At 35.4% G+C, this 16,866-nt stretch overlaps 2 protein-coding genes across 2 annotated transcripts; both read right to left on the reverse strand.

Moving 5' to 3' along the window:
- Positions 1 to 3,454: 3,454 nt before the first annotated feature.
- On the reverse strand, positions 3,455 to 4,096 carry LOC127102621 (uncharacterized). Its single transcript, XM_051039967.1, has one exon. It carries the CDS (start codon positions 4,094 to 4,096, stop codon positions 3,455 to 3,457), a length of 642 nt encoding a protein of 213 aa, XP_050895924.1.
- Positions 4,097 to 8,713: 4,617 nt separating this feature from the next.
- Positions 8,714 to 11,192, reverse strand: LOC127108522 (E3 ubiquitin-protein ligase SINA-like 10). The gene is made up of 2 exons (XM_051046007.1): positions 10,758 to 11,192; positions 8,714 to 9,666 (listed from the first exon to the last, which is right to left on the reverse strand). The coding sequence occupies exons 1-2, from the start codon at positions 11,067 to 11,069 to the stop codon at positions 9,010 to 9,012; spliced, it is 969 nt and encodes a 322-aa protein (XP_050901964.1). The 5' UTR covers positions 11,070 to 11,192; the 3' UTR covers positions 8,714 to 9,009.
- Positions 11,193 to 16,866: the final 5,674 nt, after the last annotated feature.

Raw genomic sequence — 16,866 nt, forward strand, 5'->3', positions numbered from 1 at the left:
CATGGATAAAATAAGTAAGTTGAACATGTTCTACACCCTTGAAGGTGCTTAAGGTAATCATGTTATGGGGATTACTAGGACTTCTGCCTCTTCCCTCACTCCTCTGGCGATCACTGCTCGTTCTACAGATTCTTTTTCTACCCCAGGTGTAGAAGCTTCTGGTTCTATACACGAGGTAGATTAACTTGACAAAGTTGAAGTTGCTTTGACAGTGGAGGAAATAACCCCGCCTCTAGTTTTAACGAAGACGGTCCAAAAGGAGGAAGAACAATCTCCTCAGATTGAGTACTCTCAAAAATAGATTTGTGTTGTTGAAGGTGGTGCTTCTGGAGAGATAAATAATTTCATAAAGATACTGATTGTCTTCTCTTTCAGATGTCCTCGTATTCTTAAGGATATGGACACTACTGTGTTGACATCGGAGTTATCCTTCATCCACAATCTCCCTGAGGAGGATAAGATGAAATTGACTTTTCAACTTGCTCACAACATGTTAAAGTTTGCTTCTATCTTATCTTTTGTCTCTATTGGATGAGGATATGCATTAGCCCCGGGTAATCCTTCATAGGAAAGGGATACTTGGAAAGGGAAATCCAAAGCTATAGAGTTGAAGTTTCTTAATCTCTAAAAGGAACGTGTTGTGCTGTTGGAGGAAGTAAAAATTGCCAACTCTTTGAAAGAGGCTACAAAAATACATGACCCTCCTTTTGAGTTTGTCGCTCACGTAACCAAGATATAGGGTTCTCTTTAGGATGCAGAGAAGTACTACAAGGTTTCTTCTGATTCTGTTGAGAAAAAGGTGGTCCTGGTGCCTCGGGTTCAGATGGTTACACTTCATTTTTCTTTCCTCGTACTGCTTTTTATTTCCTACAATATTTATGAGGTTTTTGTGACTTGGATGTAATGATTTTTTATATTTAATGGAATATTTACCTTAACGCCTTAAGTATTATTCACTTTAGAGATTTACGTTTGTCTTTGCTTTATCATCATCGTTGTTTACGAATTGTTGCAACTCTGAGGCTTGCTTACACTGTGAAGTATTTTATTCCCTTTAGTTTGTATTGGACCACCGACATTTATCGGCTAAGGCGGGATATCTTTTTGGGCATAAAATCCTTAACTTCTTGCTTTACGAAGAAGACAATGCATTTGATTATAATGAAATAGCAAATGTGCCTCAAGAGTTTTCTTGATTTTTGCAACTTGGTGCATTGAATAAAGTTAACTACCATTTTTAGTTTCTATACTTGCTCATCGTATTTAGCGTTTGTTGTAATAGAGTATTGATTTGTATATCACATTTAGTGAATTGCTTGCATTCTCCGAAGCGAGGCCAGGGAACGACTAAGTCGACGTCATGTGGTAGTACTTAGTACTATGCTCTGCGTCACAGAGTACTGTTCCTCGGTCAAGGGTAGGATCTTCATCCCGACCCCCGAGTCTTGGTTCAGATCGAGGTGGACATCTTCATATTCCACCATCTATGCCCTTAGATTGGATAGATCTGAAGGGGGTGTGCCACCTACGTAGAAATGTGCTTAATATGCCTCAGATGAGGAGTCACACCAATTACGCGTTTGATCCATATTAGGAGCACATAAGTAAATTTTGTTTGTATCAGATACGTAATCGGACATGGAATACGCTTAAGCCATATCAGAATTGCAGAAATGTGTTAAGTATGTATCAGATAAACATTTATATGAGCAATGTCTTTAAGGCATATCATAATCTAAAAAATGCATTAAGTTTCTATCAGATGCACATTCATGTGAGCAATGCATTTAAGTTGTATCATAATTGCATAATTGTGTAAGTTTGTATCGAATACGTGATCAGATAGATAATACGCTTAAGTTGTATCATAATTGCATAAATGCATTAAGTCTGTATCAGAAACGTATTCATGCATTCTATCTTCGTTCTCTTATCTTGAGAGTTCTAGCAAAAAGGGAGACAGAGAAGCATACAACAGATATATATATATATATATATATATATATATATATATATATATATATATATATTGAATTAAATTGAATTCATTACAAGTAAATAATGGAAACAACAGAGTAGATGACCTTCAACAGCGACTCTGGCATGGATGGACGGTGTCTGGGGTCTTTAGCTGTTGTCCTTTCCCAGGATTTCGGTTGAGTGCACTTTGCGCTTTAAAGCGTCTTCTTTGATTGGATGAGCGTTGAGGTGCCTCACTTTGTGTTTAGTCGACAATGATTGGATTATCAAAATCTATGGGGATGAAGATAGAGGTCTATCATTTATTTTTAAGCTCGTCGAATTGCTATGTGCAATTCTTCGCCGTGATACTTTTTTATCATCAGGGTGATATTCCCCAGTTTTCTTCCTACACCGTAGTGGATATCTACCTCAAGTAGAATTGGGGTATGGCAATGAAAATATTATTTTCTAAGCATGTCTAGTATTTCCTTTGGACCGGGAATGCTAAGTGGCAGTTGGAAGGTTCTATTGACCGACCTCCTTGCAACTCGAGTTCGAGGGAGCTTTCTTCGAGCATATGTGGAGAACCTCTGCTCTTTGATCTGGCCTGAGGAAGTCCATTAGAGTCTCCTATTCTTTTGGGAAGGCCAATTTGTTGTATTCTTCTTATCGACGCTCATCGTTGACTTCCATGGGGGTTTTATGCGAGACTTCGATCATGTTGACCTCCATGTTGACATCTTCAGTGATGCCTAGATTATGGAATTTCATTTGAAGGCCTTTAGTAGCCTTATCCATTTGTATGAAACTATCAACAGTCTCTTTGGTCACCATCATCAAATTGGAATCTTTAGTGACTCCAGGGTCGAAATCGTCAGTGGTTCCGTTGCCGAAGCTTTTAGCAGCCTCCTGAGCAAAATTCTTGAGGAACACCTGGTCGAGGTACTCAGAGACCCTGACCATGATAGCCTTGTTAACAAAGTTCTTAGTAACTTCGTCCATGTTGATGGTGTTATTGAAGTCATCAGTAACTTCGACCATATTTACATCATCTGGCTCTATGTAGTGAGTGTCAGCTACTTGTAGAGGGTCAGAGTCAATCTTCATCTGGCTCCTGGGTTTCTCTCTGAATTTGAGTCTTCCCTCCTGAATAGCATTTTGGACAAGATCCCTGAAAAGAAAACATTGAGACGTTTTATGACCCAGAAAATTATGGTACTTACAAAAACCTATTTTCTTTCTTTGTTCTAAAGGAGGCATTTTAGCACCAGGAGGCATTATCATTTGTCCATCCTTAACTAACAAATCGAAGATTTCGTCGCATTTTGTAACGTCGAACGTGTAAGTTTTCTTAGGAAATTTATCATTCTTTTCCGAATCGATGGGGTTTTTCCATTCGAATGGGCTAAGACCTTACACGAATAGGGAGAGCCTTGTTTTAGTTCAGCAAGGTCGGTCTCGCTTTCGTCAAGCTCGAAGGCTCATCATATGGTCATTCGTTATCTTCACTAAATTCGACGTAGGCTACTCTCTTATTCCTATTTTCTCTAGATTTTTCTTCCTTCAAACACTCTAGTTGTCGAACCCTATATGCTAGTTGGTCCATATCCCTCAAGTATTGGGTGTCCAATTTCTTCCTAATGGAATAATCAAGGCCCCATGCGGCCATTTCGACCAACTTGTGTTCTGTCACTTGCATAAAACATTTGGCTTTTAGCAAGCGGAATCTATTCAGATAGTCATCAATAGGCTCAGTAAACTTGCGTTTGATACTAGCCAACTCTTTTACACTAATCTTCGTCTGCACCATGTAAAACTGCTCATGGAGCATTCTTTCCAACTGAGTCCAAGTGTGGATCGAATTTTGTGACAAGGTTGTAAACCACGTGAAGGCATTCTTTGTGAGAGAACTTGGAAAGTACTTTATCCTAAGGTTTTCGTTGTTCGAAATTTCTCCTGCCTCTATTAAATACCTAGCCACATGTTCGATAATGGATTCAGTAGTATCCCCAGAAAACTTAGTGAATTTAGGGACCTTCCATCTAGGGGGTAAGTCCGACTGGAGGATATACTCTAAGAGTGGTGACGTATAGTTTGGCCTTCGAAGGCCAAAGTTTTCTCTGTTTAGAGCCATGATTTTTTTGACCATAACTTCCAGATTATTATTTGTTGCCATATCATCATGTCGAATTTGTTGTACGATGTTATCAGCATTCTGATTCCTATTTACCAATACTACCCTTGGTTCTCCCTCTATTGGGACTCGTGGTTGGTTTCTAGGGGGTTCGACCCTATGTTGTTCGACCGCTCCTCCCAGGTTTTCCACTTTCGCCCTAGGTGTGTCTCTTTGGTTATGTTGAAGTTGGTTAATGGTGAGATCCTCCTCGAAGGTTACCCCTTGGTTTTCTACCATATACTCTCTCTATGGATGTCGGGGAGGCTGAGGCATACTAAAGAAGTTCGCCAGACGCGTCATCTGCGCTGCCATTTGTTGGTTGGTCTGAGTAGTATTTTGGATTAGAGGATTAAGGATTGTCCCTATAGTTTGGGCCAACATCTGGACCATGTCATGGTTACTCTCATCCATTTGCTGTCTAATGACTGCAGCAAAGTTATTCGTCAAGTTTGGCATGTGGATAGAATATCCCATTCCTAAAGGCTGGCTATTTCGACCCATGTTTACCCCATAATTTGATCCTTGTAACAACGAAGTCATCACAGGTTTTGAAAATGTTGGAGAGGCGCTTTGTAAGTTTGCCATCATCGAAGTTGGCATTTCGTAGGGTTGATCTCAACCACTTAACGGCATCGAAAACCCAGGAGGCATAAACGGTCTAAACACAAAAGTCCTTATTGGTGGGGGAGTTTTTGGAGGGCCCCTTGGCCCAGTAAAATTCAGGATAGGCTCAGTGTGGGCAATCGAATGCGTAGGCATCGAACTTGTCATTGACGTTATAGGTTCAGAAACGGTTGCTAGAACTGTTCGTCCCCCCGTCGAAGGAACTGGGGGTGGTTCTCCATTATTAGTTGACATATTCTGAGGGTTCGCACTATTTGGCTGGTTTGAATCTGTCATTCCCCTTATGTATCTTCCCCTTTGTCTATCTTCGTTGGTGGTGGTTACTTTACCACTATTTAATAACATACAATGAACTTTTCAAAAAGGAGGAAAATGATTGAACGACAAGAACTAATAAAATAAAGAAAATTTACTTTTTTTTCAAAACAGTTAGCATTGTCCCACTAGGCGTGCCAATTTGTTTACCGTGAAAATTGGTAAACAACTGCTGATCTTCCAAATTAAAATATATTGGTTACTTACAGGATCAATCAGATTGATCCTAGGACATGTGCTAATTACTTTTAGGGTGAAGTCTAATGAATGATAAACACTTCGATAATGTTCATACTTAAAATAACTTGTTAAAGAATGTAAAGAAAAAATAATGCAAAGAAGGCAAGGAAAGTGCTGGAAAGTAAATGGCGATGAAGATAAATTTCTGAAAAGAAAAGATTGATTAAATTGCTTTAAATAAAAACATGGTGCATTATCAATCGTACATTTTTCTCAATTTACACTTTCGCTACACACGGATACTTTGAGCAAGTTGATAAATTTGTACACACTTGAACACACACACGGTCCTAACATTAAGACCTCCTATTTATACCAATCAAAATAACTGCTTCCAACAGCCTATTCATCAGATTGAGACAAGTGGCGCTTTGCATGTATGTAATTGTCCACTACGCCCCACGTATATCCTTGGCAGTTAGATAAGAACAAAGAATTCTCTCCCTCATTTGAATTTAAATCCTTTGTCGAACTACCATCAGTGACGCTTTTGCCGAAAACATCTCAAAACTGCTAGAAATATTTCTAAGTCCACACAACATCAAGGTATCTTCGACTGAAATTTCAAAATGTATAGTTTTGTCGAAACATTCAATTTCTTCACAAGAAACTTTATTTCCTTAATTAATTCTCTTAATCCACATTAGACGTCGAAAGTGGGAGCTAACAACCGCATAGACATGTTCCATATCAACTGAGAAGAAAGTTGGATGATAAGTCGAGTAAGATGATCCTAGTGGAATATCATTCGACTGGTGAATACAAACTGTTCAACCAAATGAACAAGTAAGTCGTGATCAGCAGAGATGTGATCATAGATGGGTTTAAGGAGTGAGATTGGACTAAGAACATCTAGAAGGATTCAGTGAGAATTATGTGTGATGTGTCAAGAGTTCCACATCGGATAATATATGGTCTGAACATGAGTTTATAAGTGGGGGCAGTCCTCACTCTACCAACCGGTTTTGTAGGGTTGAGTTAGGCTCAACCACACTTCTTAACATGATGAACTAATTAATGAAGTTGTTAAACATATGTTCGACAAACTATTAGAGAAGTTCGACAAGAAAGTGTCGAAGGTCAAATGAGCAAAGACACACCTCTTATAACACATGAAGAAAACAAATTTGCATTTCGAAAATTCATTATTTGATGTTTGAAACAAAAATCTCGATTTCTATTATTTGAAATATTATAAGAGAAAAAAGACTATGCACTAACGGTGTAAAATATTTTTACACTGTCAACCAATCAGAGACGTGTATCCTGCCAAATCATAAGTTTAATTTTAAAATACTGGTATGAAATGACAGAACCTTATAATTCTATTGGATGATGGTGTAAAAAAAGTTTACACTGACATTGCACTACCTTGAACACACACACGGTCCTAACACTAAGACCTCCTATTTATACCAATCGAAATAACTGCTTCCAACAGCCTATTCATCTGGTTGAGACAAGTGGCGCTCTGCATGTATGTAATTGTCCACTACGCCCCACATATATCCTTGGCAGTTAGATAAGAACAAATAATTCTCTCCCTCATTTGAATTCAAATCCTTTGTCGAACTATCATCAGTGACGCTTTTGCCGAAAACATCTCCAAACTGCTAGAAATATTTCTAAGTCCACACCGCATCAAGGTATCTTCTACTGAAATTTCAAAATGTATAGTTTTGTCGAAACATTCAATTTCTTCACAGGAAACTTTATTTCCTTAATTAATTCTCTTAATCCACATTAGACGTCGAAAGTGGGAGCTAACAATCACATAGACATGTTCCATATCAACTGAGAAGAAAGTTGGATGATAAGTCGAGTAAGATTATCCTAGTGGAATATCATTCGACTGGTGAATACAAACTGTTCAACCAAATGAACAAGCAAATCGTGATCAGCAGAGATGTGATCATAGATGGGTTTAAGGAGTGAGATTGGACTAAGAACATCTAGAAGGATTCAGTGAGAATCATGTGTGATGAACCAACTAATGAAGTTGTTAAAGATATGTTCGACAAACTATTAGAGAAGTTCGACAAGAAAGTGTCGAAGGTCAAATGAGCACAGACACACCTTTTATAACACATGAAGAAAATAAATTTGCATTTCGAAAATTCAAATGTTTATGGAACAGAAAACTAACATTTAATTATAAATTCAAATCTTAAATGTAACATTTTATTTAATATATATTGTATACTATTTATGCTTTATTAACGTTTACTATTAATCTGTTTATGTGCTACCAATACAATGACCAAGATGCAATGTATATAAAAGAAATAGAAAATTTGAAAAATATTTGTTGCGTGATTATGTTATTAGCAAATACGAATTTAATTACAGCATTGTATGCTCATTTAATATGTTATATTGTATGTTCATTTAATTACAACATCGAAATGAAGTAACTCAACATTTTATATGTTACATTAACATATATAATTGATTAAGTTTAATTTAAGTTTTTATTAAACCAAAAAATTATTATCGAAAAATTATAATATTGATAATCAAACTCTTATATCAATGGATAGAAAAATTTATATTTAAAATCTTATTATTATGATTATTCACTGTTTTAATTTCTATAAGAAACAATAAAGCATATCTATATTTATTATATATTTATTATAGTGATTTTTCTTGTGTTCAGAGTATGTCAAATGGCATAATAATTCATTATTTGATGCTTTGAAACAAAAATCTCGATTTTTATTATTTTAAATATTATAAGAGAAAAAAGACTATGCTGACCGTGTAAAATATTTTTACACTGTCAATCAATCAAAGACGTGTATCCCGCCAAATCATAAGTTTAATTTTAAAATACTGATATGACATGACAGAACGTTATAATTCTATTGGATGATGGTGTAAAAAAAATTTACACTGACAGTGCACTACCTTTAATCTCATATTATAAAATTGTTAAAAAATTTATTTAAATCAAATGAATCGAGACTAGAATCATGAACGAGGCACTTAGTCTCGTTTCTATTATTTGAAATATTATAAAATTGTTAGAAAATTTATTTAAATCAAATGAATCGAGACTAGAATTGTTAACGAATCACATTCCTTATAGTATTTCAAGCGTTCTGAAATTGCCTTAGAGTTTGTATGCAGGAATACCCAAGATTAGTTTGCACAAGACCGATAAAACTCGAATGTAGGAAAGATGAAATCTAAAATTTTGTATGAAGAGAATATAGTTTTCTATTATGTTTTTCTGAATCCAGAATATTCAAGCAACATTTCGTATTCTGCAACACTTCACAAAATAATGTCTATTTCTAAATTCAAAATACAAACCGTCTACTGCAACTCTTATTAGAACAATTCACAAATATTGACTATTTCTTAATTAAAAAATTAACTTTAACTTCTATATTTTCGGAACACACCTAAAATTATTAATTTTCGTAATAATTTACAACACAACAAACACTCAAAAGAAAAATTAGAATTTTAACATATTACATATTTACTTGATAACCTTGAAACTATAGTCAAATACAACAACAAAAGCATTTTTTTTTTCATTTCCCTACTCAAAACATCAGAATCTTTCTTGAGAGTTGTCAAATTCTACTGTGTCTGGCATTGAGAGAATGGTTCGATGTGATAAAATCCTGGAGTAAACAAATACATATAGCAATCATCAGAGTTGTAGCCCCTTTAGATCTTCAGCTATGGTTTAGTTGAGACTTTATACGAATATCCAATTTGAGTTGTCCAAAACCAAAATGATCTGATGGAATCAAAAGAAAGTTAGTTGTAGGAACACAGCCATTATTGTCTTGAATAGTCTTCATAGAAGATTGCAATATTAATGTGCTCCCCTGAGACCTAGCCAACACATCATAATGAATATCTTTTACCGATTTCGGGCCAAGGCAACTAACATGGACCATATTTCCCAGATCAACAAGGTTATTGTGAACGATAAATAGTCTTGCATCATTTTGATCTAGAAGAACAATTTCTTTCTGGCGAGTATTTAATGAGACAGATATAAATTTGTCGTACGAAAACTGTATTCCAAAGCCTACATGTCTATGGCTGAAGTGGAGAGCTAACTCTTTCGATGATGCAAGAAAGTCGCAACCTGTATGTGGACACTTACATGGTATGTATACACATTCCTTCTCGTGGCTAGTTTTCAAATTGCAACTAAACATATCTTTGCAGCCATATTTTGCATTCGGGCATGATATTTTAATCGATTCCAACAACTTCTCCACAGCACGGCAACGATTGTACCCAATGGGCATTAAGCACATGGGACATTTGTTCCTAAGTTCCCCACAACATTTAGAGCAAGCAATATGCCCATTCTCACACTGATTGTCATTTAATCACAAAGAAAGTTATCAAATTAGATCTTTCATCACACGGAACAGCAAACAAGACAGTTAAAGCATATACCCAGCATCATTGCAAAGTTAAACATTAAATCAAACACAAACATGTGATCAGCAACTTTGAGCACAAGGAATGCATAAAGTACATACTTTAGCAAGTTTTGAAGACAAAAGTCATCTTCACAACAAATTCGTCTACAGTTACACATCAGTAAAAACAGCTTATTTATAAGCAATTAAAAGTTTGAGACTATATGTCCTCATTCCTCAAGTTTTTTAAGAGTTTATTGCAGAAAATCATCTATATGGTTAGGAGACCCTTAATTATTTACCTATCCCTCCATGACAAAGTTAATTTCTTTTTTTTTGGTTAAAATTGAGGTGTAAGACTGCCACAAAAATTCATTCAACTGTAACAATGAAGAACTTTGCTTTCGAGGTTTATATCCTTCAAAGTTGTTTCTTTTGAACCCTCAATATACAAAATGAAGATAAACGTGTCTATAACAAATACCCCTGCCAACAAATTGACCCTCGCTCATCCACATTTCAAGCATAACAAATAACTCTATTAAGCTCATTACAAAAGGGAAAGCAAAGCATTGAAAAGTTCACAAGCATGGCCTTTAACAGGGGAGTTCAAATCACCAAAAAGACCCAAATCCAATGAACTTTTACTGTAAAATCACACCAGTGAACCTGCCATAACAATTTACCCTGAAATATTAAGGTATTGGGTTTGGGTTCATGGACCTGTCATTCGGGTAGAGCTGCTTACAAATGACTTACAATGAATGTGCAATTTTTCCTTTCTTTTTCAAAAGGGAACTTCTTCACCTACTTCTTAATTCACAATAGAATTACTAACCTAAATCACTACATCTAAAAACCACTTTTTTTATAGTTCCTAAATTCAAAAAAGCAGAAACCCAACTGAACTTTCAAGCTGCTAAATCTGAATCTAACATCAATTATCAGTTCACAAAATTCATAGACAAATAACAATCCTAAGAAAAAAAAATGCAAAATTCATAGTCCAGAGTAAAAAGAGGCTAAAATTGGAAACTGACCTGGAATATAGGAATTGTCAATGGTTCAGAGCAAATGAAGCAATCGAGAACGTCAGGGTCGGAAATGATGGCAGATACGTTCTTACCCAATTCCTTAGTTTGATCTACGTTGGATCCAGATGTTCTTTCGTTTGTGTCGTTTTCTAGGGTTCCAATTGGGGGATTTTCCATTTCGAAACCTTCTTGGGGTTGTTGATTTTCTTCTTCTCTTGTAGAAGCTGTTTCTTCTCCGTCGTCTACCCTCCGGCGCTTCTGGTTCGGGTTGCTAGGTCCTTCACCGTCGTCGCATCCACCGACGGAGAATGTCACCATCACTCTGTTCTTTGTGTCAGATATCAAACATTCATTTATAGGAAAACTGCTCTGGTTTTAACATAAAAAGATGCTTCTGGTTTTTTATGCAGTAAATTTAAGATAATTAGTACTTATATTAATTGTTTATTTCCATATTATTTATTGGTTTTTTAATTTTGTTGTTTTTTAGACAAAAGTTGGTGGGAAAATAATTGTGTACGGGCCTTCATGCTATTTATAAAGACAAAGGTGTCTTAAATGTTTGTCCAAATGAAGAAAATATAGGGATTTATGATTTGAAAAGAACATCATGGTTGAGTTTTTTCATTTTGGTTTTAAAAGTTAATTTAAAAGTGAAATATTTTTGGATAAAATTGTTAAGTTGATAATAAATAAATACAATTATGATTTAATATTATTTTTTATCATTGATTTAGAGTTTACTCTTAACTTAAAAAAAATTATTTTCATCTCTAAATTTATTATGGAGTATCACATACTGTGGTTTTTGTGCCATCTCACTTGGCGGATGTCATCACCATCATATTTTTCTTTGGTTTTCTTCATACATATATGAATCATAAATTGAACTATGGCAAATACTTTCATTTGGGTATTCTCTATGTATTTACCATAACCTTGAACGCTTAACCACTCATGTCTATTCTATGTATCACATATATTCATAATCGTAAGTGATTCGTGGATTGATGTTCTTCACTTTATCTTGTCATTTCGGTCGAATATACGAATGAGTTATGGACATTGTTCTTCCATCACGAAATAATATGGTAAACATGAAGGCAAGAGTTATGATTCCAAGGTTTATTCAAGTTCAGAGTTGCAATGAAGGCTCAATTATCAGCGTGAGGGATATTGTTGTTCTTCAAAGGTCAACAACAATTAACAATTATGAAAAACAATTATGGAGATGTCCACACTTTAGGGTAAACATTCTAAAATCCTTCATCATTATGGATATTTCTAAAATAGAGTTTATTTTGTAACATTGGTAGTGTGGTTTCTGAATTCATACAGGGTTCTATTCAAACTGAGTGTGATTTCTTTGATTGATTCTATGAAGAAATGGAAAATGAGAATGATCATTTTATGATGAAGCAAAAAAGGAGGTTGAAAATTTTTAAAAAGAAAATGAAGAGAAACTGCATAATCTTGAAACACAAAGAGTCACAATTGAGGCACAAAAGCAAGAACTTGTAGATAAGTATGTTAACATAACCCATTTTCGTGAGGACCCACCCGAACCCACCACAAGTTTGATAGGGGAAATCCATTTTAATTGAGTTAAGGTTTGGATTTGCGTTTTCTCCGATTTTAAAATATGGGGATGTGTTAGCTAATGGGAACACTGGTACCCATCCCAAAATCAATCTGTTTATTTTATTATGTACTTTATTATTTAGTTTTTATAATTTAGAATTTTAAATATGCGGTCAATGTTTTGAAATTTTGTTTTGTATTTATTATTTGAAATATTTGAAATGTATGTATGAAATTTTTTGAGAATGTTTTATATTATTATTTATAATGTAATTTTATGTTAAAAAATGAATATTTCAATTAAAAAATTAATTCCACTATATGGATGGTGGCGTGACGGGGATACTCGAACTCAATTCGAACCAATTTAAGACGAGTTTGAGTTTTAATTCTCCATCCCTATTGGAGATCGGGATGGAGAATGGAGATCGTTTGGACATTCAGGTTTGGGTTTGGGGAAGGTGAAAATCATCTCCGACTCGCCCCGTTACCATGCCTCCTTGTAGAACTTGTAGTGGGTCTAAAAAACACTATGAAGTTGAAGAAAATTTGAAAGGCTTTAAGTTTTGTTGTTTTAGCTATTTTAATGTACAAGTTGTTTGTGTAAATTTAATGTTTAGGTTGTTTTATGCAGTTGAATTCAATATTATGGTTTATATTGTTTTATGTCGTTGAATTGCTTTTATGCGGTTGAATGTAATGTTATGTTGTAATATTATACAATTTAATTCAATTTAATGTTATGCAGTTAAATGTTATTTTTTATCGTCAAATTGTATTTTTAGTTTTACTATCAAACTGTATTTCTTAATTGTATTAGTTTAACCATAGTTTTGTCAAACAATATTTTTAATTTATACGGTCAAATTGTGTTCTTAATTGTACCGATTTAATTATATTAGAAACTAAGTAATTAAAATATTGTAACATTTATTAATATCCATTAAACATTTATTGACATTTAGTATCCAAAAAATATTCATTATCTTAACATGATCCAACATTTATTATCCAAAAAAAATACAAAAATGGTCAATAACATTCATAAACAAACAACATTTAGAATCCTACACCATTCATAAACCTACATTCTTAAACTAAGTGGACTTCTTTCTTAGAGTAATCCTCTTTGTTTGAGATTAACTGAGTCTTGTAGTAGGTCCAACAATTCTATATGACACTTAATCTTGTAACAGGACCAGAGGATACAACACTTATTGATGGCCTCCTAACATTCAGTTTTAAAATTTATTTGCCTTTGCATGGCTTCCCTAAGTTGTCTATCTTGATTGAGTTGCTTGACTAGCCTTACTTGTTGAGTGGCTTGATTGACAAGAGTTGCTTGAATTGGCCAACTGGTATGAGTTGCTTGACTAGTATGTGATGGTGGAACCTTACATGTATATATGTTATGGCAAAAAATTTTGCACCTACTGCACCTAACATTTAATCATATCCTTCTCATTTTACGATCAGATCCATCAATTTCACCTTGCTCAATATTCCTTTTATTCTTTAGTCTTTTGGCATTTTTTATAGAGTGGTGTTTAAACATCAGGGTATTTTGTCTTAACCCACTTATTAAATCCATTTATATAATAAATGACAGAATTGTAGGTTGCTTTATACCCACACTTTTTGTATATTTCTAGAACGTAGTTGTTTCGTTTGAGAATCGAAAATGGACGTTTCAACTCCGCTTAGGAACTAGAAACATAAATAGTTGGATAAATTGTGATCTTGAACTTTGGCTCTTATCTTATTTATGGCAGCGTGTTGTGGACCTGCATGGTTAGTACTCCAACATCCAAGTAAGTTCAAAATTCAAGATGAGTATAATAAAAATGGAGATCAGAGGTTGTACCTTGCTCTTAGGATGTGAACTATTTTTATAATTTGGGCCGAGTAGAGTGAATTTGAGATGGATTGGGCATTGGTCAATTGGGTTTTTGGTTGGTCCATAATAGTTTCCCCCAAGGCTTTGTAGGACACTAAAGGAGTCAAGGGAAGCCTTAAGTATCATTAGTCGGCCTCCATGTCGTGATCTGGTGTGAAATGAAGTTGAAACACTTGGGATTATTTTTTTGAAAAAATAATGGGGAATGTGTTCATTTAATGTGGTTCGATCATTGAAACGCTTTGTCACTCTTTCCTGACACGTGTAGTGACATGGCCAATTAGGGTATGACGCAGTTTATAGAATGCTTGAGTGCACTTGATTTGACGTGTATTCATGAGTGGAAATCTAGTCATTGATCTTGTAATTCTTTTCCATAATTTATTTGATCCTTTCAGATGTTGTTTTTATATAAATAGCGCAAATTGAGTATTTAGAAGTTTTTGGCAACCTTTAGTATTCAAATTTTTCAATTACTTAATAGAGAAAGATCTTCGTCCCTTATTCCTTAAGAGTATCACTAGAAGCGACTTAGTGCTTCCCTTAAAGCTTTCATTTTCTTTCATTCTTCCTGCTTCATCAATCCCCCATAATTAAGTACTCTTCTACAATGGGGACCTTTTCTGCTTATCATCTTTCTCATCTTAGTAGCGATCACATAGGACTAGAAATTATACCCACATCTGATGATTTTGGTTCATAAAGGGTATATGGGAATTCCTTGGAGGAAGAAACTTATTCTTCTTCTAGGTCGTTATACACCCTTATATCAGATGTTGGCGGATGAATAAATCGTGATGAGGTCCCCATGACCCCTCACGTCTTGTAAAAAGAGGAGATACGAGCCATTTGCAAAGGAGAGAATGTGTTAGGGGTTTTATTCAGCTTCGTTTGCAAACAGAAGGTCATGACCCTAACAATGCTGATGTGTTAGAGCATTTGAATCTCTAAAATCGGTCGGATGCATTAGAGTATGACTGGGTGGATACAAAAGTAGCATACACTTCCTCGACTTTAAGTATTGAGGTCTCTATAGGTGATGCTCACATCATAGTCAGTGATCCTTTGGAGTGGTTGGTCCTTCTTGTGTCTGGGGAGAAGAGGATATGCAGTTCTTTTGATAATTGTGTGGTCCCATTTTACGAGTGCTTGTTTACAAGGATAAGACTTTGGCTACCTTTATCTGAATTTGAGGTAGTCATCTAAAAATATCTATAAGTTACTCCTTCCCATCTTTATTCGGGATCATGGGCATACATAAGGGTATCTCAATTATGTGTCGAGCACAAATATCAAAAGCCCTCTCTTAGCTTATTTTTGATCTTTTTCGTCATAGGCGTACTTCCCTAGATAAATTTCATAATCAAGGGCTTATTTACTTTCATTCGGTCAATCATTGGTTCGACCCTTTTCCTCTAGACTAGAGCGACCTAATGGGGCATTTTTTTATTGGTGAAGCCTTTCACCCTTATAGATCACCCTATTTTATGATATATCCCTGACGATTCTCCTTGTTTCTTTAGGGTTTTGTACCCAAAATTCTGGTACAAACTCCATTTTAACCGATTTCATCAATGCTAGTGCACCAAGTCGGGCTCTCTTACTTTGGACGAGGTGACGATGAAGGAGGAAATGCAATCCTATTTTCAAGAGCTTGGCTACCAGAATACGTTTGGCCCCGATGAGGTGTCCTCCATCGAAGTGAGAAAAATGTGAGTTGATACTTATGATATCTTGAATGCAGTTAGCTAAGAGGAGAGAAGGAATATTTTTGGTGAGAGCAGAGCCTTCGTGTTTTTTTTACATGTGTGATTGCCTTTTGTAGATAGCATGGATAAAATAAGTAAGTTGAACATGTTCTACACCCTTGAAGATGCTTAAGGTAATCGGGTTATGGGGATTACTGGGACTTCTGCCTCTTCCCTCACTCCTCTGGCGATCACTATTCATTCTACATATTCTTTTTCTACCCCAGGTGTATAAGCTTATGGTTCTATACACGAGGTAGATTAACTTGACAAAGTTGAAGTTGCTTTGAAAGTGGAGGAAATAACCTCGCCTCTAGTTTTAACGAAGACGGTCCAGAAGGAGGAAGAACAATCTCCTTAGATTGAATACTCTCTAAAATAGACTTGTGTTGTTAAAGGTGGTGCTTCTGGAGAGATAAATAATTTCATAAATATACTGATTATCTTCTCTTTCAGATGTCCTCGCATTCTTAAGGAGATGGACACTACTATGTTGACATCGGAGTTATCCTTCATCCACAATCTCCCTGAGGAGGATAAGATGAAATTGAATTTTCAACTTGCTCACAACATGTTCAAGTTTGCTTCTATCTTCTCTCTTGTCTCTATTGGATGAGGATATGTATTAGCCCCGGGTAATCCTTCATAGGAAAGGGATACTTGGAAAGGGAAAGCCAAAGCTATAGAGTTGAAGTTTCTTAATCTCTAAAAGGAACGTGTTGTGTTGTTGGAGGAAGTAAAAATTGCCAACTATTTGAAAGAGGCTACAAAAATACATGACCCTCCTTTTGAGTTTGTCGCTCACGTAACCAAGATAGAGGGTTCTCTTTAGGATGCAGAGAAGTACTACAAGGTTTCTTCTGACTCTGTTGAGAAAAAGACACGCCAA

This window comes from Lathyrus oleraceus, chromosome 7 (genome assembly GCF_024323335.1).
Source record: "Lathyrus oleraceus cultivar Zhongwan6 chromosome 7, CAAS_Psat_ZW6_1.0, whole genome shotgun sequence".
Classification (NCBI taxonomy): Eukaryota; Viridiplantae; Streptophyta; class Magnoliopsida; order Fabales; family Fabaceae; genus Lathyrus; species Lathyrus oleraceus.